The sequence below is a fragment of the Crinia signifera genome, chromosome 19 (genome assembly GCF_055691185.1).
Source record: "Crinia signifera chromosome 19, ASM5569118v1, whole genome shotgun sequence".
Taxonomy (NCBI): Eukaryota; Metazoa; Chordata; class Amphibia; order Anura; family Myobatrachidae; genus Crinia; species Crinia signifera.
In genome coordinates this window covers 1,512,356-1,536,582 of record NC_139226.1, presented here as the reverse complement: position 1 = coordinate 1,536,582, position 24,227 = coordinate 1,512,356, and the positions used below count along the sequence as shown (strand labels likewise).

At 45.9% G+C, this 24,227-nt stretch overlaps 1 protein-coding gene across 2 annotated transcripts; it reads right to left on the bottom strand.

Annotated features, from left to right (window-relative positions):
- Positions 1-2,002: 2,002 nt before the first annotated feature.
- LOC146041913 (ephrin type-B receptor 2-like) lies at positions 2,003-23,680 on the bottom strand. Of its 2 annotated transcripts, XR_014463662.1 has the most exons (4): positions 23,482-23,680; positions 20,475-20,630; positions 5,647-7,413; positions 2,003-5,580 (listed from the first exon to the last, which is right to left on the bottom strand). XR_014463662.1 is itself a non-coding variant. In XM_083161771.1 (3 exons), exons 1-3 carry the CDS (start codon positions 23,631-23,633, stop codon positions 7,305-7,307), a joined length of 417 nt encoding a protein of 138 aa, XP_083017897.1. In that variant the 5' UTR covers positions 23,634-23,680; the 3' UTR covers positions 2,003-7,304. The 2 variants fall into 2 exon arrangements, 1 of the variants encoding a protein (XP_083017897.1); XM_083161771.1 differs by having other exon boundaries at positions 2,003-7,413.
- Between the last annotated feature and the right edge of the window lie 547 nt (positions 23,681-24,227).

Genomic DNA, 24,227 nt, shown 5'->3' with positions numbered 1-24,227 from the left:
TCACGTGGACTGTACGGCTATAGTTACACCCCTCTGGTCACGTGGACTGTACGGCTATAGTTGCTCCCCTCTGGTCACACGGACTGTACGGCTATAGTTGCACTCCCAGTCACATGGACTGTACGGCTATAGTTACACCCCTCTGGTCACGTGGACTGTACGGCTATAGTTACACCCCTCTGGTCACGTGGACTGTACGGCTATAGTTACACCCCTCTGGTCACGTGGACTGTACGGCTATAGTCCGCGGCACAGGTAATACATGGAGGTGACGTATACAGTAAGTGCACTGTATAATCTATCTCTGCACAGTCCGCGGCACAGGTAATACATGGAGGTGACGTATAAGTGCACTGTGTAATACATCTCAGCGCAGGGCGCGGCACAGGTAATACATGGAAGCACAGCCTGCGGCACAGGTAATACATGGAAGCACAGTCCGCGGCACAGATAATACATGGAAGCACAGTCCGCAGCACAGTCAAACACCACACAAGCTTCTTTTATAAACCAAGTATTTATTTCAGCTATTGACAGACCGGTTATTAGACGGATTTGTTGGGAAGGAACAGACGGGACGGCGGACTCACAGTGCTGACGTATAATCATTGCTTCTTGAGGGGTGCAGGTGTGAGACCATGTAAAAACAGGGGGTACAGCGGCGAGGCTGCAGAAGAGGAGACCCCGATATGAGAATAAGCTGCAATCTCTGTGGCCCGGGTGTCTCTTCCATATAACTGGTAGATGCCTGTAGTGTACAGAGACTCATGGATACAGATAGAGACGCACTTATCCAGCCCACGTCTCGGTGCGCCGTTCACAGACGCTCAGAGACAGGTCGCTCTGATGCGGCACCATCTGGATCAGACCTATTCTACCCCGGCCAGAAAGCTGCACCGCAGGGGCCACAGAACGGACTGGAAGAGCTATAGAATAGCAGCCTACCTGTGACGCTAGCTGTGGTAGGACTACAAGTCTCAGCAGTGAACCCCAACTGCTGAGGTCAGAGGCTGTATACCGGTATCCGGTAGTGCCGCAGGATATACCGGTAGATAGCATCTGGCACAGACCGGTAAAGGACTGTCGGGACCCCGCCCGGCACCCATATATATATTTGCAGTGTGTGTCCGGCGCTGACTGGGTGCCCACGTAGAAGATTCATATAACCAGTGAGGGCACGGCCCTCCAATAATCACTCGCAGATTAAGTCCGGTTTTAATCAAAGCAACGTTTCAGTACGTCGGTGGGACTTCCTTCAGCCATAAAAAAAGAGAACAACAACCGGTAACTTACATAACCCAACAAGTGCGGCACACAGACCCCGGCGGGACTGCGCAGACAAATGACGTCACACGTTGTATGGTCCAAGCCGTGAAATCCATCACCATGGCAACAAACAACTATAGTGTGATAGCAGCTATTAGCCACTGAACTATCATTCGTATATATACAAATTAAAACCATAAATAACAACAACTGCGCAACATCAGCAAATAATACAGCCATAACGGACATCAATCAATGAGCACAGATATACCAGAATGTTCATCGAGTCTGTGGGGTGACACAGTGCCCAATCTTAAAATCCATCGGGCCTCACAACCCAATAATTGTAGACCCCAATGGATGGCGATTGATCATTGATCCGCACTGTCACACTATAGTTGTTTGTTGTCATGGTGATGGATTTCACGGCTTGGACCATACAACTTGTGACGTCATCTAGGGTGACCAACTCATCCCTTTAATCCGGGACACATATTAATGACACAGGTTCTGTGGCTGGCTTTCACCTGGTTTTAAACTGCCACAGAACCTGTGTAATTAATATGTGTCCCGGATTAAAGGAATGAGTTGGTCACCATAGCGCAGTCCCGCCGGGGTCTGCGTGCCGCACTTGTTGGGTTATGTAAGGTACCGGTTGTTGTTCTCTTTTTATGGCTGAAGAAAGTCCCACCGACGTACTGAAACGTTGCTTTGATTAAAACCGGACTTAATCTGCAAGTGATTATTGGAGTGCCGTGCCCTCACTGGTTTTATATATATATATATATATATTTATATTCTGATAGGTGACGGCACTCCAAAGATTGTACAACTGGTTAAATGCAGCAATAATTTGTGGGCACACATCTTGTGTTTGACATTCATTATTGCTGCATTTAAGCAGTTGTACAATCTTTGGAGTGCTGTCACCTATGTTCTTCCCGTGTTAGCACACTACAGATAGGGTGTATATATGGGGAATTAGCTGTAGGGATGAATGCCAATGACCAATATTAGCCTTTATATATTTGTTGCGACAAGGGGTTGGCAGCACCTTACGGTGTGTACACACTGCAGATATGCTGTCAGATGCGAGTCCCGATGCGATCAGATGGTATCGGGACTCGCATCTGATGGCATGCTGCGAAGGGACGATTTAGACTATATAGTGCAGATCTGCGCTATATAGTGTTGCCTGCCCTCACTATATCGCTGCCGATTTGCGCTCACTCAGGAGCGCGCATCGGCAGCGCATCGGGCTCGTTAGCCCTAAAAAGCTGACAATTAATATGCGATATGGCTTCCAATGTTCACTATATCAGGAACATCGGAAGCCATATCGCCCCGTGTGGCTTACAGCACAGAGCACTTCAGCACATGGACCTGGTGTGCATATTGCTGCCTCAGCACCCCGATCAGAAGCAGGGCACCGCGCTGTTACAGGCAGTGTGTGGCAGGAATGGTGCAAGTAAGGGAAGGGAAGAAGATCCTGCTCGTGAGACTCCATTGTAAAGGGGAAGGGCAGACAGACAGACAGACGGGGTAGACATGGGACAGTGGGGTTAAGCTGGCCATACATTCACAGATCGATTGTCAGATTGGGCCGGTTGGAACAAACACCTGGTAGTATCTGAATGACAGTTTGGCAGTTTTCCAGCATTTCAAAGCAAATGGTCACCTGTCATCTGCTCTCATCCATTACCAGGATTTTGTTCCAACCAGCCAGATCTGACAACAGATCTGCAGATGTGTGGCTGGCTTTAGGCGATAGGTGGCTGGGTTTGGGAAAGTGGTCGGTCTCTGTAGAGAGTTGGAGACAGTAAGAACTTCAGACTGGGGCATGGGGAGATGATCCAAATCATGGAAGGAGATTAGAGGCACACGGGACATTGATGGGGTTACTGAAGTCACCTAAGGGACAGGAAGGGAGGGAGCCAGGGGGTGTGTGTGTGACATGGAGGGGAACTGGTAAGAAGTGAGGTGAACATCCAATGTAGAGAAGAGGATATGAGATGGCATTGTCTCTGTACTGCGCTGCGTATATGGTGGCACTATAGATATAATAATAATTACTTCGCCTTAGTCCCACTCCCACTTATATAGGATCTACAATAACCTCTATAGGAACAAGTGTCTATGAACCAGACAGTGCCTGCCGCTACCTCCCAATTATCCCTGGGTATAGTGTATGGTATTGTTGTGTCCTTGTACATCTGTGCTGCAGTCGCACCATACAGCCCCTCTGAGCGCCAGGCTGCGCCCTACAGCCCCTGCTCGCCTGAGACTCTGCCACTGTGCATATTGGTCCCAACACAATGTCACCATGACGCATGGAGAGACTGCGCTGGGTAATGTGATATCATACTGTATACTGTGAGTGACTGAGTCTCTATACATGAATTGCGACAAAGTAGCAGCTGCAGCTTAAAATGATATACAGCATGCCTATATTCTGTATGTAGCTGCGACTTTATCGGCATACAAAATATTATGCTGCAGGGTTTTCCAGCCACACTGTGTAACATTATTTTTAAAAGTCACAATTACACACAGAATATAAGCATGCTGAATATCATGGTATGGGACGGTGTCTGCATACCAAATGAGGTTACACTGTTTGGCTGGGAAATGCTGTAGATGAACATTTCTATGCAGATCCATTCAGAATTATATACAGAATATAGGCATGCTGCATATTATTTTAATCAGAAGATGCTGCTTGTATTTGCAGATAGATGCAATTAAGATGCATTTGACAGAAAAGTGCAAATGTAATGTATAGTACACGCCTTATTTTCACAGATCACAGTATATTTTTTATTTTAAGGGTTGTGTGGTAATTGTGTGCTTGTGTAAATGTGTGGTAATTGTGTGCTTGTGTAAATGATTTTGAACATTGCAAGACACAACTCACCCAAAAAATAACTCTAATTATGTCTGGCTTTATAGAGTGGGTTGGTGTATGACTTTATAGAGCGGGTTGGTGTATGACTTTATAGAGCGGGTTGGTGTATGACTTTATAGAGCACGTTGGTGTATGACTTTATAGAGCGGGTTTGTGTATGACCTTATAGAGCGGGTTTGTGTATGACCTTATAGAGCGGGTTTGTGTATGACCTTATAGAGCGGGTTGGTGTATGACTTTATAGAGCGGGTTTGTGTATGACTTTATAGAGCGCGTTTGTGTATGACTTTATAGAGCGCGTTTGTGTATGACCTTATAGAGCGCGTTTGTGTATGACCTTATAGAGCGCGTTTGTGTATGACCTTATAGAGGGGGTTTGCGTATGACTTTATAGAGCGGGCTTGTGTATGACTTTATAGAGCGGGTTTGTGTATGACTTTATAGAGCGGGTTTGTGTATGACCTTATAGAGCGGGTTTGTGTATGACTTTCTAACGCAACATTTGTAACATTGTCACATGTGCCTTGCTTGCTTTAACACCTAGAAGGATACAAGTTCATGAGTTTGGCACCTAGAAGGATATGGTTCGCTTAGATTGGCACCTAGAAGGATAGGGGTGTGTTGGATTGGCACCTAGAAGGTTAGGGTGGGTTGGATTCTCACGAGAAGGATCTGGGTGGCTTGGATTGGCACCAAGAAGGGTAGGGGTGGGTCGGATTGGCACCTAGAAGGATAGAGGTGGATAGGAACCTAGACAGGATACGGGTGGGTTGGATTGGCACCTAGAAGGATAGGGGTGGGTTGGATTGGCACCTAGAAGGATAGGGGTAAGTTGGATTGGCACCTAGAAGGATAAGGGTTGTTTGGATTGGCACATAGACTGATACGGGTGGGTCGGAATGGCTCCTAGAAGGATAGAGGTGGCTTGGATTGGCACCTAGATGGATTGGGGTGGGTTGGATTGGTACCTAGAAGGATTGGGGTGGGTTGGATTGGCACCTAGACTGAGATACAGGTGGGTTTGATTGGTACCTAGAAGGATAGAGGTGGCTTGGATTGGCACCTAGAAGGATAGGGGTGGGTTGGATTGGCACCTAGACTGAGATACAGGTGGGTTGGATTGGTACCTAGAAGGATAGGGGTGGGTCGGATTGGCACCTAGTCTGATACGGGTGGGTTGGATTGGCACCTAGAAGGATTGGGGTGGGTTGGATTGGCACCTAGACTGAGATACAGGTGGGTTGGATTGGTACCTAGAAGGATAGGGGTGGGTTGGTACCTAGACTGAGATACAGGTGGGTTGGATTGGCACCTAGACTGAAATACAGGTGGTTTGGATTGGCACCTAGAAGGATAGGGGTGGGTTGGATTGGCACCTAGACTGAGATACAGGTGGGTTGGATTGGCACCTAGACTGAGATACAGGTGGGTTGGATTGGCACCTAGACTGAGATACAGGTGGTTTGGATTGGCACCTAGAAGGATAGGGGTGGGTTGGATTGGCACCTAGACTGAGATAAAGGTGGGTTTGATTGGTACCTAGAAGGATAGGGTGGGTTGGATTGGCACCTAGACTGAGGTACAGGTGGTTTGGAGTGGCACCATTTGGTATTGACCCCTGTGCTGCTGGTGTATAATACCTTACACAATATATATGTAACAGGGATAAGTTATGTGTATCTGGTTAACATGTCTCACTGGCCTAGGACTGCACATGTGCGGCTACTGGAACCATGCCTGGCAGATGCGTTTACAGAATACATATGTATTTGGCATGTCATCCAGCAGGTACTACACCCAATGCGGCCATTGTTCCTGCTGAGCCGGGCGCGTCATAACACCTGCACTGAGTACACCAGGCAGGAACAGTCATTACTTATATACAGTATAACAGCAACCTGATAGCTCAGTAACATGCCTGACGGAGAGCATCAGAATGTCCATCGTACGGGTCACCCTCCCTGTGCTACACACTGACCCCATGGGGCTGATCAGTCCTCCGCTCCCCACACCTTGGTAAAGCTTATATAATAAGCTGCACATTGGAAAATATCAATCCGTCTCCATCCGCCGCTGTGCCGGGAGAACCACGCACAGAATCACTGTCCTGGTTTTGCTTTTTTCATGTTTTTTGTTTGTTATTTTTTTAAGCAATTTAAACTTTTCGAGAACCGATATTCAAAAACAATGTAAAAAAAAGTCAAATTGGTGTAAACGAAGTAGTAACAGATTCCAAAAACAACGACGACGACGACATTGACGACAAAACAATTTCTTTTCTTTTTTTGTACATTTCAGAGTTTTGTAATTAAAATCTACGACTGCACTTGCAGAGTCTTCTGAGAACGGGGGAGTGGCCATCAGTGATGACATCATCACTATGGTTGTGCACATGATATGGAAGAAATGTCACTTTGGCCGCGGCCTGGAAGGGGGTTTGCAGAAAAAAGGAGAACTCACAAAACCCTTTTAGGTCGGCAGAAACACCAGCTACAAACAAAGTGTCTTTTTTTTTGTTACAGTATTTAACATTTAGAGTGTGAGAGGCGTCTTCCTGTCCACGGAAACACCGTTCCACGCTGCGTTATTTGTAACATCTTCAAGATGAATAGTTGTATGCAGAGATGCAACGGGTCCATTTAATGGAAATAAAGTCTCCACTGTCTCTCTATATAATCACTAGATTACTTTCCTGTCAGCCAATCACAGTACGATTGCCGGTTCCACAGACCACGTTCCTGGTCACAATTCGTTCCGTCCAATGAAACTACCCCCCCCCCAGCCTTTGATGGCGTGGGAACCTCACACGTGGCGTTCTGCCGGAGGGGGCGTTTGGCCTTCCCACATCAGTTTGGAAATCTGAGCAGATGTTCTCAAGCCCTTGATGCGTCATTGTAGTCTGTATTATAACAAATCCATTCTTTCTTCATATCTCCCCCAAGCCTGCCCCCAGGGAAGCTCTGCTCTCTCTACGTGGAACCGTCGTGGTGGCTTTGGGGGAACAAGTTGTCCTGTCTGTACCAGGTGCAATATAGAAACTTCATTGTACCAAGAGGGGTCAGGAGAGAGGGGAGGGCTCGGAAACCGAGTACATTAGGAAGTGTCAGGAGGAGGAAGAAACTCATCTTCACCATCAAACTTCCACCGACTGGATCTGGTTCATCTGTGCCCGCATCACCTGAATGCTGTTCAGGATCTTCTTCTGGTGCCCAGCTAAGGTTACCCCGACCCGTAGAATGTCTCTGGAAGATGGGAGAGATGATAGGTTACACAGGGGAATACCAGTACCCTACTTATACTGTACCTCTAGAAGACACCACAATCCGTTCTCACTACAGTACCGAAAGATTACAGCGCTCAACTCAACGTGCACTTGGTCAACACCTAAAAACGTTAATTCCAGTGATTGGCTCCCATTATTTTCCACAACACGGACTGGCATGACACTATGGCCCTTATTCAGATCTGAGCGCAGCAGAAATTTGTTCTCAAAATAGACAAAACCCTGTGCACTGCAGGTGGGGCAGATGTAACATGTGCAGGGCAAATACTTTTTTGTTTCTGGCTGCATTATTTCTACACTGCAATTTAGATTTCAATTTCAACACATCCCACCCAAATCTAACTGTCTCTGCACATGTTACATCTGCCCCACCTGCAGTGCACATGGTTTTGTCCATTTCGAGAACAAATTTGTACTGCGCTCAGATCTGAGTAAGGGCCTTTATGTAGGCCCTGAGCACGTATTGCGGCAGCCGGTAATGTGAGTGTGTGTATATATATATATACACACATATATATACATATATACACACACACACACACACACAATCACACAGCAGCATTGTCTAGTGTCTGCAACGGCTGAGTGTGTGTGTCATAGACAAACAGAGGAACAGCTGTGCGCGTCTGCCCGGGCGCCCGTCACAAGACGAGCAAATATTGTCATAGTCACGGCTGTGCGTTTATAATAGAACGATTGTGTCTGCCGGTCACACATCGCTGCCCTGTAACCCTGACATAGCATAAACCACACTCATCAGTACCACTGAGCGCTACAATTATACTGAGGTGTCAGTACAGTGATGTACTTACATTATACAGGGGCGGTGTAACTGTGTATTACTACAGGCGTCAGTACAGTGACGTACTTACATTATACAGGGGAGGGTGTAACTATGTATTACTACAGGCGTCAGTACAGTGATGTACTTACATTATACAGGGGCGGGTGTAACTGTGTATTACTACAGGTGTCAGTACAGTGATGTACTTACATTATACAGGGGCGGTGTAACTGTGTATTACTACAGGCGTCAGTACAGTGACGTACTTACATTATACAGGGGAGGGTGTAACTATGTATTACTACAGGCGTCAGTACAGTGATGTACTTACATTATACAGGGGCGGTGTAACTGTGTATTACTACAGGTGTCAGTACAGTGATGTACTTACATTATACAGGGGCGGTGTAACTGTGTATTACTACAGGTGTCAGTACAGTGATGTACTTACATTATACAGGGGCGGTGTAACTGTATTACTACAGGTGTCAGTACAGTGATGTACTTACATTATACAGGGGCCGGTGTAACTGTGTATTACTACAGGCGTCAGTACAGTGATGTACTTACATTATACAGGGGCAGGTGTAACTATGTATTACTACAGGCGTCAGTACAGTGATGTACTTACATTATACAGGGGCGGTGTAACTGTGTATTACTACAGGTGTCAGTACAGTGATGTACTTACATTATACAGGGGCGGTGTAACTGTATTACTACAGGTGTCAGTACAGTGATGTACTTACATTATACAGGGGCCGGTGTAACTGTGTATTACTACAGGTGCCAGTACAGTGATGTACTTACATTATACAGGGGCGGGTGTAACTGTGTATTACTACAGGTGTCAGTACAGTGATGTACTTACATTATACAGGGGCGGTGTAACTGTATTACTACAGGCGTCAGTACAGTGATGTACTTACATTATACAGGGGCGGGTGTACCTGTGTATTACTACAGGCGTCAGTACAGTGATGTACTTACATTATACAGGGGCGGTGTAACTGTGTATTACTACAGGCGTCAGTACAGTGATGTACTTACATTATACAGGGGCCGGTGTAACTGTGTATTACTACAGGTGTCAGTACAGTGATGTACTTACATTATACTGAGGCAGATGTAACTGTGTATTACTACAGGCGTCAGTACAGTGACGTACTTACATTATACAGGGGCGGGTGTAACTGTGTATTACTACAGGCGTCAGTACAGTGATGTACTTACATTATACAGGGGCCGGTGTAACTGTGTATTACTACAGGTGTCAGTACAGTGATGTACTTACATTATACAGGGGCCGGTGTAACTGTGTATTACTACAGGTGTCAGTACAGTGATGTACTTACATTATACAGGGGCAGTGTAACTGGAAATTACTACAGGCGTCAGTACAGTGATGTACTTACATTATACAGGGGCCGGTGTAACTGTGTATTACTACAGGCGTCAGTACAGTGATGTACTTACACTATACAGGGGCGGGTGTAACTGTGTATTACTACAGGCGTCAGTACAGTGACGTACTTACATTATACAGGGGCAGATGTAACTGTGTATTACTACAGGTGTCAGTACAGTGACGTACTTACATTATACTGAGGCAGATGTAACTGTGTATTACTACAGGCGTCAGTACAGTGATGTACTTACACTATACAGGGGCGGGTGTAACTGTATTACTACAGGCGTCAGTACAGTGATGTACTTACATTATACAGGGGCGGGTGTAACTGTGTATTACTACAGGCGTCAGTACAGTGATGTACTTACACTATACAGGGGCGGGTGTAACTGTATTACTACAGGCGTCAGTACAGTGATGTACTTACACTATACAGGGGCGGGTGTAACTGTATTACTACAGGCGTCAGTACAGTGATGTACTTACATTATACAGGGGCGGGTGTAACTGTGTATTACTACAGGAGTCAGTACAGTGACGTACTTACATTATACAGGGGTGGGTGTAACTGTATTACTACAGGCGTCAGTACAGTGATGTACTTACATTATACAGGGGCAGATGTAACTGTGTATTACTACAGGCGTCAGTACAGTGATGTACTTACATTATACAGGGGCAGATGTAACTGTGTATTACTACAGGCGTCAGTACAGTGATGTACATACATTATACAGGGGAGGGTGTAACTGTGTATTACTACAGGCGTCAGTACAGTGATGTACTTACATTATACAGGGGCCGGTGTAACTATGTATTACTACAGGTGTCAGTACAGTGACGTACTTTCATTATACAGGGGCGGTGTAACTGTGTATTACTACAGGCGTCAGTACAGTGATGTACTTACATTATACAGGGGCAGATGTAACTGTGTATTACTACAGGTGTCAGTACAGTGATGTACTTACATTATACAGGGGCCGGTGTACCTGTGTATTACTACAGGCGTCAGTACAGTGACGTACTTACATTATACAGGGGCGGTGTAACTGTGTATTACTACAGGTGTCAGTACAGTGATGTACTTACATTATACAGGGGCGGTGTAACTGTGTATTACTACAGGCGTCAGTACAGTGATGTACATACATTATACAGGGGCGGGTGTAACTGTGTATTACTACAGGCGTCAGTACAGTGATGTACTTACATTATACAGGGGCGGTGTAACTGTGTATTACTACAGGCGTCAGTACAGTGATGTACTTACACTATACAGGGGCGGGTGTAACTGTGTATTACTACAGGCGTCAGTACAGTGATGTACTTACATTATACAGGGGCAGATGTAACTGTGTATTACTACAGGTGTCAGTACAGTGACGTACTTACATTATACTGAGGCAGATGTAACTGTGTATTACTACAGGCGTCAGTACAGTGATGTACTTACACTATACAGGGGCGGGTGTAACTGTATTACTACAGGCGTCAGTACAGTGATGTACTTACATTATACAGGGGCGGGTGTAACTGTGTATTACTACAGGCGTCAGTACAGTGACGTACTTACATTATATAGGGGCTGTGTAACTGTGTATTACTACAGGCGTCAGTACAGTGATGTACTTACATTATACAGGGGCAGATGTAACTGTGTATTACTACAGGCGTCAGTACAGTGAAGTACATACATTATAAAGGGGCGGGTGTAACTATGTATTACTACAGGCGTCAGTACAGTGACGTACTTACATTATACAGGGGCGGGTGTAACTGTGTATTACTACAGGTGTCAGTACAGTGATGTACTTACATTATACAGGGGCGGTGTAACTGTATTACTACAGGTGTCAGTACAGTGATGTACTTACATTATACAGGGGCCGGTGTAACTGTGTATTACTACAGGTGCCAGTACAGTGATGTACTTACATTATACAGGGGCGGGTGTAACTGTGTATTACTACAGGTGTCAGTACAGTGATGTACTTACATTATACAGGGGCGGTGTAACTGTATTACTACAGGCGTCAGTACAGTGATGTACTTACATTATACAGGGGCGGGTGTACCTGTGTATTACTACAGGCGTCAGTACAGTGATGTACTTACATTATACAGGGGCGGTGTAACTGTGTATTACTACAGGCGTCAGTACAGTGATGTACTTACATTATACAGGGGCCGGTGTAACTGTGTATTACTACAGGTGTCAGTACAGTGATGTACTTACATTATACTGAGGCAGATGTAACTGTGTATTACTACAGGCGTCAGTACAGTGACGTACTTACATTATACAGGGGCGGGTGTAACTGTGTATTACTACAGGCGTCAGTACAGTGATGTACTTACATTATACAGGGGCCGGTGTAACTGTGTATTACTACAGGTGTCAGTACAGTGATGTACTTACATTATACAGGGGCCGGTGTAACTGTGTATTACTACAGGTGTCAGTACAGTGATGTACTTACATTATACAGGGGCAGTGTAACTGGAAATTACTACAGGCGTCAGTACAGTGATGTACTTACATTATACAGGGGCCGGTGTAACTGTGTATTACTACAGGCGTCAGTACAGTGATGTACTTACACTATACAGGGGCGGGTGTAACTGTGTATTACTACAGGCGTCAGTACAGTGACGTACTTACATTATACAGGGGCAGATGTAACTGTGTATTACTACAGGTGTCAGTACAGTGACGTACTTACATTATACTGAGGCAGATGTAACTGTGTATTACTACAGGCGTCAGTACAGTGATGTACTTACACTATACAGGGGCGGGTGTAACTGTATTACTACAGGCGTCAGTACAGTGATGTACTTACATTATACAGGGGCGGGTGTAACTGTGTATTACTACAGGCGTCAGTACAGTGATGTACTTACACTATACAGGGGCGGGTGTAACTGTATTACTACAGGCGTCAGTACAGTGATGTACTTACACTATACAGGGGCGGGTGTAACTGTATTACTACAGGCGTCAGTACAGTGATGTACTTACATTATACAGGGGCGGGTGTAACTGTGTATTACTACAGGAGTCAGTACAGTGACGTACTTACATTATACAGGGGTGGGTGTAACTGTATTACTACAGGCGTCAGTACAGTGATGTACTTACATTATACAGGGGCAGATGTAACTGTGTATTACTACAGGCGTCAGTACAGTGATGTACTTACATTATACAGGGGCAGATGTAACTGTGTATTACTACAGGCGTCAGTACAGTGATGTACATACATTATACAGGGGAGGGTGTAACTGTGTATTACTACAGGCGTCAGTACAGTGATGTACTTACATTATACAGGGGCCGGTGTAACTATGTATTACTACAGGTGTCAGTACAGTGACGTACTTTCATTATACAGGGGCGGTGTAACTGTGTATTACTACAGGCGTCAGTACAGTGATGTACTTACATTATACAGGGGCAGATGTAACTGTGTATTACTACAGGTGTCAGTACAGTGATGTACTTACATTATACAGGGGCCGGTGTACCTGTGTATTACTACAGGCGTCAGTACAGTGACGTACTTACATTATACAGGGGCGGTGTAACTGTGTATTACTACAGGTGTCAGTACAGTGATGTACTTACATTATACAGGGGCGGTGTAACTGTGTATTACTACAGGCGTCAGTACAGTGATGTACATACATTATACAGGGGCGGGTGTAACTGTGTATTACTACAGGCGTCAGTACAGTGATGTACTTACATTATACAGGGGCGGTGTAACTGTGTATTACTACAGGCGTCAGTACAGTGATGTACTTACACTATACAGGGGCGGGTGTAACTGTGTATTACTACAGGCGTCAGTACAGTGATGTACTTACATTATACAGGGGCAGATGTAACTGTGTATTACTACAGGTGTCAGTACAGTGACGTACTTACATTATACTGAGGCAGATGTAACTGTGTATTACTACAGGCGTCAGTACAGTGATGTACTTACACTATACAGGGGCGGGTGTAACTGTATTACTACAGGCGTCAGTACAGTGATGTACTTACATTATACAGGGGCGGGTGTAACTGTGTATTACTACAGGCGTCAGTACAGTGACGTACTTACATTATATAGGGGCTGTGTAACTGTGTATTACTACAGGCGTCAGTACAGTGATGTACTTACATTATACAGGGGCAGATGTAACTGTGTATTACTACAGGCGTCAGTACAGTGAAGTACATACATTATAAAGGGGCGGGTGTAACTATGTATTACTACAGGCGTCAGTACAGTGACGTACTTACATTATACAGGGGCGGGTGTAACTATGTATTACTACAGGCGTCAGTACAGTGATGTACTTACATTATACAGGGGCGGTGTAACTGTGTATTACTACAGGCATCAGTACAGTGACGTACTTACATTATACAGGGGCAGATGAAACTGTGTATTACTACAGGTGATAGTACAGTGATGTACTTACATTATACAGGGGCGGGTGTAACTGTATTACTACAGGCGTCAGTACAGTGATATACTTACATTATACAGGGGCGGGTGTAACTGTGTATTACTACAGGCGTCAGTACAGTGACGTACTTACATTATAAAGGGGCGGGTGTAACTGTGTATTACTACAGGTGTCAGTACAGTGATGTACTTGTGTATTACTACAGGCGTCAGTACAGTGATGTACTTACATTATACAGGGGCAGGTGTAACTGTGTATTATTACATGCGTCAGTACAGTGACGTACTTACATTATACAGGGGCCGTGTAACTGTGTATTACTACAGGCGTCAGTACAGTGATGTACTTACATTATACAGGGGCGGTGTAACTGTGTATTACTACAGGTGTCAGTACAGTGATGTACTTACATTATACAGGGGCGGTGTAACTGTGTATTACTACAGGCGTCAGTACAGTGATGTACTTACATTATACAGGGGCCGGTGTAACTGTGTATTACTACAGGTGTCAGTACAGTGATGTACTTACATTATACAGGGGCGGTGTACCTGTGTATTACTACAGGCGTCAGTACAGTGATGTACTTACATTATACAGGGGAGGGTGTAACTGTGTATTACTACAGGCGTCAGTACAGTGACGTACTTACATTATACAGGGGCGGGTGTAACTGTGTATTACTACAGGTGTCAGTACAGTGATGTACTTACATTATACAGGGGCGGGTGTAACTGTGTATTACTACAGGCGTCAGTACAGTGATGTACTTACATTATACAGGGGCGGGTGTACCTGTGTATTACTACAGGTGTCAGTACAGTGATGTAGATACATTATACAGGGGCGGTGTAACTGTGTATTACTACAGGCGTCAGTACAGTGACATACTTACATTATACAGGGGCGGTGTAACTGTGTATTACTACAGGCGTCAGTACAGTGATGTACTTACATTATACAGGGGCGGGTGTAACTGTGTATTACTACAGGTGTCAGTACAGTGATGTACTTACATTATACAGGGGCGGTGTACCTGTGTATTACTACAGGCGTCAGTACAGTGATGTACTTACATTATACAGGGGCGGGTGTAACTGTGTATTACTACAGGTGTCCGTACAGTGATGTACTTACATTATACAGGGGCGGTGTAACTGTGTATTACTACAGGTGTCAGTACAGTGACGTACTTACATTATACAGGGGAGGGTGTAACTGTGTATTACTACAGGCGTCAGTACAGTGACGTACTTACATTATACAGGGGCAGGTGTAACTATGTATTACTACAGGTGTCAGTACAGTGATGTACTTACATTATACAGGGGAGGGTGTAACTGTATTACTACAGGTGTCAGTACAGTGATGTACTTACATTATACAGGGGCGGGTGTAACTGTGTATTACTACAGGCGTCAGTACAGTGACATACTTACATTATACAGGGGCCGGTGTAACTGTGTATTACTACAGGCGTCAGTACAGTGACGTACTTACATTATACAGGGGCGGGTGTAACTGTGTATTACTACAGGTGTCAGTACAGTGATGTACTTACATTATACAGGGGCAGGTGTAACTATGTATTACTACAGGTGTTAGTACAGTGATGTACTTACATTATACAGGGGCGGGTGTATCTGTGTATTACTACAGGCGTCAGTACAGTGATGTACTTACATTATACAGGGGCGGGTGTAATTGTGTATTACTACAGGTGTCAGTACAGTGATGTACTTACATTATACAGGGGCAGGTGTAACTATGTATTACTACAGGTGTCAAGACAGTGACGTACTTACATTATACAGGGGCGGGTGTAACTGTGTATTACTACAGGCGTCAGTACAGTGATGTACTTACATTATACAGGGGCGGGTGTAACTATGTATTACTACAGGTGTCAGTACAGTGATGTACTTACATTATACAGGGGCGGTGTAACTGTGTATTACTACAGGTGTCAGTACAGTGATGTACTTACATTATACAGGGGCAGATGTACTTGTGTATTACTACAAGTGTCAGTACAATGATGTACTTACATTATACAGGGGCGGGTGTAACTGTGAATTACTACAGGCGTCAGTACAGTGATGTACTTGTGTATTACTACAAGTGTCAGTACAGTGATGTACTTACATTATACAGGGGCCGGTGTAACTGTGTATTACTACAGGTGCCAGTACAGTGATGTACTTACATTATACAGGGGCGGGTGTAACTGTGTATTACTACAGGCGTCAGTACAGTGATGTACTTACATTATAGAGGGGCGAGTGTAACTGTGTATTACTACAGGCGTCAGTACAGTGATGTACTTACATTATACAGGGGCGGGTGTAACTGTATTACTACAGGCGTCAGTACAGTGATGTACTTACATTATACAGGGGCGGGTGTAACTGTGTATTACTACAGGCGTCAGTACAGTGATGTACTTACATTATACAGGGGCGGGTGTAACTGTGTATTACTACAGGCGTCAGTACAGTGATGTACTTACATTATACAGGGGCGGGTGTAACTGTGTATTACTACAGGCGTCAGTACAGTGATGTACTTACATTATACAGGGGCGGTGTAACTGTATTACTACAGGTGTCAGTACAGTGACGTACTTACATTATACAGGGTCAGATGTAACTGTGTATTACTACAGGCGTCAGTACAGTGATGTACTTACATTATACAGGGGCGGGTGTAACTGTGTATAACTACAGGCGTCAGTACAGTGATGTACTTACATTATACAGGGGCGGGTGTAACTGTGTATTACTACAGGCGTCAGTACAGTGACGTACTTACATTATACAGGGGCGGGTGTAACTGTGTATTACTGCAGGCGTCAGTACAGTGATGTACTTACATTATACAGGGGCGGGTGTAATTGTGTATTACTACAGGCGTCAGTATAGTGATGTACTTACATTATACAGGGGCCGGTGTAACTGTGTATTACTACAGGTGCCAGTACAGTGATGTACTTACATCATAGAGGGGCGAGTGTAACTGTGTATTACTACAGGCGTCAGTACAGTGATGTACTTACATTATACAGGGGCGGTGTACCTACATAATATTACAGGCATCAGTACAGTGATGTACTTACATTATACAGGGGCGGTGTACCTACATAATATTACAGGCATCAGTACAGTGACGTACTTACATTATACAGGGGCGGGTGTAACTGTGTATTACTACAGGTGTCAGTACAGTGATGTACTTACATTATACAGGGGCGGGTGTAACTGTGTATTACTACAGGCGTCAGTACAGTGATGTACTTACATTATACAGGGGCAGGTGTAACTGTGTATTACTACAGGTGTCAGTACAGTGACATACTTACATTATACAGGGGCCGGTGTAACTGTGTATTACTACAGGCGTCAGTACAGTGACGTACTTACATTATACAGGGGCGGGTGTAACTGTGTATTACTACAGGCGTCAGTACAGTGATGTACTTACATTATACAGGGGCGGTGTACCTACATAATATTACAGGCGTCAGTACAGTGACGTACTTACATTATACAGGGGAGGGTGTAACTGTGTATTACTACAGGCGTCAGTACAGTGACGTACTTACATTAGACAGGGGAGGGTGTAACTGTATTACTACAGGCGTCAGTACAGTGACGTACTTACATTATACAGGGGAGGGTGTAACTGTGTATTACTACAGGCGTCAGTACAGTGACGTACTTACATTATACAGGGGCAGGTGTAACTGTGTATTACTACAGGCGTCAGTACAGTGACATACTTACATTATACAGGGGCCGGTGTAACTGTGTATTACTACAGGCGTCAGTACAGTGACGTACTTACATTATACAGGGGCGGGTGTAACTGTGTATTACTACAGGTGTCAGTACAGTGATGTACTTACATTATACAGGGGCGGGTGTAACTGTGTATTACTACAGGCATCAGTACAGTGATGTACTTACATTGTACAGGGGCGGTGTAACTGTATTACTACAGGTGTCAGTACAGTGACGTACTTACATTATACAGGGGAGGGTGTAACTGTGTATTACTACAGGCGTCAGTACAGTGACGTACTTACATTATACAGGGGCAGGTGTAACTATGTATTACTACAGGTGTCAGTACAGTGATGTACTTACATTAGACAGGGGAGGGTGTAACTGTATTACTACAGGCGTCAGTACAGTGATGTACTTACATTATACAGGGGCGGGTGTAACTGTGTATTACTACAGGTGTCAGTACAGTGATGTACTTACATTATACAGGGGCAGTGTAACTGTGTATTACTACAGGCGTCAGTACAATGATGTACTTACATTATACAGGGGCGGTGTAACTGTGTATTACTACAGGTGTCAGTACAGTGATGTACTTACATTATACAGGGGCGGGTGTAACTGTGTATTACTACAGGCGTCAGTACAGTGATGTACTTACATTATACAGGGGCGGGTGTAATTGTGTATTACTACAGGCGTCAGTACAGTCATGTACTTACATTATACAGGGACGGTGTAACTGTGTATTACTACAGGCATCAGTACAGTGACGTACTTACATTATACAGGGGCGGGTGTAACTGTGTATTACTACAGGTGTCAGTACAGTGATGTACTTACATTATACAGGGGCCGGTGTAACTGTGTATTACTACAGGTGCCAGTACAGTGATGTACTTACATTATACAGGGGCGGGTGTAACTGTGTATTACTACAGGTGTCAGTACAGTGACATACTTACATTATACAGGGGTGGGTGTAACTATGTATTACTACAGGTGTCAGTACAGTGACATACTTACATTATACAGGGGCGGGTGTAACTGTGTATTGCTACAGGCGTCAGTACAGTGACGTACTTACATTATACAGGGGCGGTGTAACTGTGTATTACTACAGGCGTCAGTACAGTGATGTACTTGTGTATTACTACAGGTGTCAGTACAGTGATGTACTTACATTATACAGGGGCAGGTGTAACTGTGTATTACTACAGGCGTCAGTACAGTGACGTACTTACATTATACAGGGGCGGTGTAACTGTGTATTACTACAGGCGTCAGTACAGTGATGTACTTGTGTATTACTACAAGTGTCAGTATAGTGATGTACTTACATTATACAGGGGCGGGTGTAACTGTGTATTACTACAGGCGTCAGTACAGTGATGTACTTACATTATACAGGGGCCGGTGTAACTGTGTATTACTACAAGTGTCAGTACAGTGATGTACTTACATTATACAGGGGCCGGTGTAACTGTGTATTACTACAGGTGCCAGTACAGTGATGTACTTACATTATACAGGGGCGGGTGTAACTGTGTATTACTACAGGTGTCAGTACAGTGATGTACTTACATTATAGAGGGGCGAGTGTAACTGTGTATTACTACAGGCGTCAGTACAGTGATGTACTTACATTATACAGGGGCGGTGTACCTACATAATATTACAGGCATCAGTACAGTGATGTACTTACATTATACAGGGGCGGTGTACCTACATAATATTACAGGCATCAGTACAGTGATGTACTTACATTATACAGGGGTGGTTGTACCTACATAATACAACAAGCGTCCGTACAGTGATGTACTTATATTATACAGGGGTGGGTGTACCTACATAATACTACAGTTGTCAGTACAGTCACACGTGGGCTAGTGCTGTAATTATACAGGGCTGGGTGTATCTATATTACTACAGGCGTCCGTACAGTGATGTACTTATATTATACAGGGGTGGGTGTAACTGTGTATTACTACAGGCGTCAGTACAGTGATGTACTTACATTATACAGGGGAGGTGTACCTACATAATATTACAGGCGTCAGTACAGTGATGTACTTACATTATACAGGGGCGGTGTACCTACATAATATTACAGGCGTCAGTACAGTGATGTACTTACATTATACAGGGGCGGTGTACCTACATAATATTACAGGCGTCAGTACAGTGATGTACTTACATTATACAGGGGCGGTGTACCTACATAAGACAACAGGCGTCCGTACAGTGATACGTGGGCTAGTGCTGCAATTATACAGGGGTGGGTGTATCTATATTACTACAGGCGTCCGTACAGTGATGTACTTACATTATACAGGGGCGGTGTACCTACATAATATTACAGGCGTCAGTACAGTGATGTACTTACATTATACAGGGGCGGTGTACCTACATAATACAACAGGTGTCCGTACAGTCACACGTGGGCTAGTGCTGCAATTATACAGGGGTGGGTGTATCTATATTACTACAGGTGTCAGTACAGTTACAGTATGTACACCTCTGTATATGACGACCAGTTACTCTGTCCTAGTAGTATACAGGACAATACTTACTCCATGATCATTTGTGATACGACATCGAAGGAGGTGAAGCCGGCGTTGGCGAAGCTCTCTTTGTATTGGCCCATTTTGATGGCGTCCAGCCATTCCTCTACGGTATTGAAGCTGGTGTAATCTGGGACTGTGCGGTCCAGGAGTGGGAGAGTCACTCTATAAGGGACAGATGGAAACGTGGATTCTCAGCATTATTAGTACTGATACAACAGTGGCTCATCTATCCATAAGGGGACCCCAGCCAGCACATCTCTTATAGGGGATTATTTATCTACAATCATGTGATTACATATATTTACACACCCATATCTCATTATTGGACAATTGCTTACATGGGACAAATGCCTCAAAATGATTCTACCCTATTTATTTAGTATACAGATCACTTTCCCATACTTGGATAGCTCCCATTCTCCCACCTGTGCTGCTCTAACTGGTGCCCCTCGCACCGGTGCACCCTCGTACCTCCCCCTCCTCCCAGCAGTGCACCCTCGTACCTCCCCCTCCTCCCAGCAGTGCACCCTCGTACCTTCCCCTCCTCCCAGCAGTGCACCCTCGTACCTTCCCCTACTACCACGGCTGCACCCACGCACCTCCCCCTCCTCCTCCCACCGCTGCACCCACGCACCTCCCCCTCCTCCCACTGCTGCCCCCTCGCACCTCCCCCTCCTCCCACCGCTTCACCCTCGCGCCTCCTCCTCCTCCCATCCGTGCACCTTCGCACATCCACCTCCTTCCACCCGTCCACCTCCCCCTCCTCCCACCGCTGCACCCTCGCACCTCCTCCCACCTGTGCAGCTCCCCCTCCTCTCACCGCTTCACCCTCACGCCTCCCCCCTCCTCCACCCTCGCACCCCCCCCTCCTCCCATCCGTGCACCTTCGCACATCCCCCTCTTTCCACCCGTCCACCTCCCCCTCCTCCCACCTGTGCAGCTCCCCCTCCTCTCACCGCTTCACCCTCACACCTCCCCCTCCTCCCATCCGTGCACCTTCGCACATCCACCTCCTCCCACCCATGCTCCCTCGCACATCCCCCTCCTCCCACCGCGGAACCTATGCACCTCCCCTTCCCACCGCTGCACTCTCGCACCTCCCCCTACTCCCACCGCTGCACTCTCGCACCTCCACCCACCCGTGCACCTCCCCTCCTCCCACAGCTTCACCCTCGCGCCTCCCCCTCCTCCCACCGCTGCACCCTTGCACTTACCCCTCCTCCCACCTCTGCACCCTCACGCCTCCCCCCATCCGTGCACCTTCGCACATCCCCCTCCTCCCACCGCTGCACCCACATGCCTCCCCCCTCCTCCCACCGCTGCACCCACGCACCTCTCCATCCTCCCACCCGTGCACCCTTGCGCCTCCCCTTCCTCCCACCTGTGCACCCTCGCGCCTCCCCCCACTTCTGCACCCACGCACCTCTCCGTCTTCCCACCTGTGCACCCTCGCGCCTCCCCCTCCTCCCACCGCTGCACCCACGCACCTCTCCATCCTCCCACTCCGTGCACCCTTGCGCCTCCCCCTCCTCCCACCTGTGCACCCTCGCGCCTCCCACTCCTCCCACCTGTGCACCCTCGTGCCTCCCCCTCCTCCCTCTTCTGCACCCACGCGCCTCCCCCTCCTCCCACCGCTGCACCCTTGCACCGATCCTCCTCCAACTAGTCGTACTTTTCACAAAACACCTGAAGAATAACCAAACTGCTGCGGATTAACGTAAATTTAAAAAAAAAATACAACGACATGGGGTCGCCCCTGCTGAGCATAACCAGTCTTGGTTTAAGAAAAAATCACAGAGCAAAATAAATAGATTTTTTTTAAACGAGCACCAGGATCAAGGGCCAGTCCTGGTTCCAAAAATTACTAGGGGTCCCCCATATTTTGTCAACCAGCACCAGGCCCAAAAAGCCAACAGGGTAATGCCACATTGTGTGTGTGTTTTTTTCAATATTTGTACTACAAGTCCCTTTAATGCCCCGCATGCTAGGACTTTGATTCTCCATGTCCCTGCATGTGGTGCAGGCTTGCTGGTACTTGTAGTTCCACAACAATACACAATGGGTGAAATTTAATAGGATGAGAGAATCAGAAAGTGAGAGATTTGGTAACAAATTTCCAGTTTTTTAAAGCGGCAATCATTTACCTGCTGTTGCATTACCCTGGTGGCTGTTTGGGCCCGTGCTGGTTGCCAAAATACAGGGCACCCCTAGTCATTTTGTCCCCTGTATTTTGGGAACCAGGACCGGCCCCTTGAGCCTGGTGCTGCTTTTATCAAATCCAGGGGACCCCTATTTAGTTTGCCCCATGATTTTTTGAAACCAGGACTGGCTCTTTGAGCCCAAGGCTGGTTATGTCCAGGATGGACATGTAAGATCATCATGTAAGATCGCAGATGTCCCCAAATTCGCACTTTATGGCTAAAAATCGCACCATATCACATTTGTTTGCCTCAAATTCGCATCTCATTAAAAAGTCGAATTCTCCCACCCCCCCAAAAAAGCGATTTTGAAAAATGCGATAAGGTGTGATTTCAGAACCTTACTAAAAATTGAATCCTATTAAATGTCACCCCATTTGTGGTATGGGTGTAGAACGCACCTTTTGGATTGGATTTGGTCCAGTTATACCTAAACAGAATTAGACTATTGGAAGTTTCCCCTTTTTCCTCTTTCCGGGAAAACGATTGAGAAGACTGGAAGACGCGGACATCTACACTGAGCGCCTGTGGTCTCTATGGTGATACTTTGTCATTTGTGCACGTGGGGTGTATTTTTGGTGACCCCCACCAGAGGGACCACTTAGGGTGGCGGATTATTCTCCTTTTGGATTCTATGTCACCCTGGGCTACGTTACTTGGTGTCTGAACATGTGTTATGTTTGGTGGCCCCAGCACTGGTTGTGACGGTCACAATGACATGGCCCTGGGGCACCAATCCGTGGCTCCCCTGCCAGTGTCCTGAGGACCCCATTTGCCACGGCGCACTGTAATAACCAGTACTGGACTCCACGTACCCAGACAAGAGGGGGGCAACAGCTTTCAAACTGTTGGGGTTCCGGATCATTTTGTCCAAAGTGTTAACTATTTGCCCAAACTTGGGCCGATGATTTCGGTCCTTCTGCCAGCAGTCCAGCATCAGCTGGTGGAGCGCGTTGGGACAATCCATCGGTGGCGGAAGTCGATAATCCTGTTCAATGGCGTTTATTACCTGCAACATATAACAGAAGTTGTGTTATTAGTATGTGGCCACGTTATGTATGATCCGTGGGCTCACAGAGACGATCAAAACATACATGTTATTAGCACGTGGCCACGTTATGTATGATCCGTTGGTCTGTGTGAGAACATCACTACATACAGCAGGCGTTGTGTTATCAGTACGTGGCTACATTATGTATGATCCGTGGTCTGTGTGAGAATATCACAATATACAGCAGGCGTTGTGTTATCAGCAGGTGGCCACGTTATGTATGATCCGTGGTCTGTGTGAGAACATCACAACATACAGCAGGCGTTGTGTTATCAGTACGTGGCTACATTATGTATGATCCGTGGTCTGTGAGAATATCACAATATACAGCAGGAGTTGTGTTATCTGCACGTGGCCACGTTATGTATGATCCGTGGTCTGTGTGAGAATATCACAATATACAGCAGGCGTGTTATCAGTACGTGGCTACATTATGTATGATCCGTGGTCTGTGTGAGAACATCACAACATACAGCAGGCGTTGTGTTATCAGCACGTGGACACGTTATA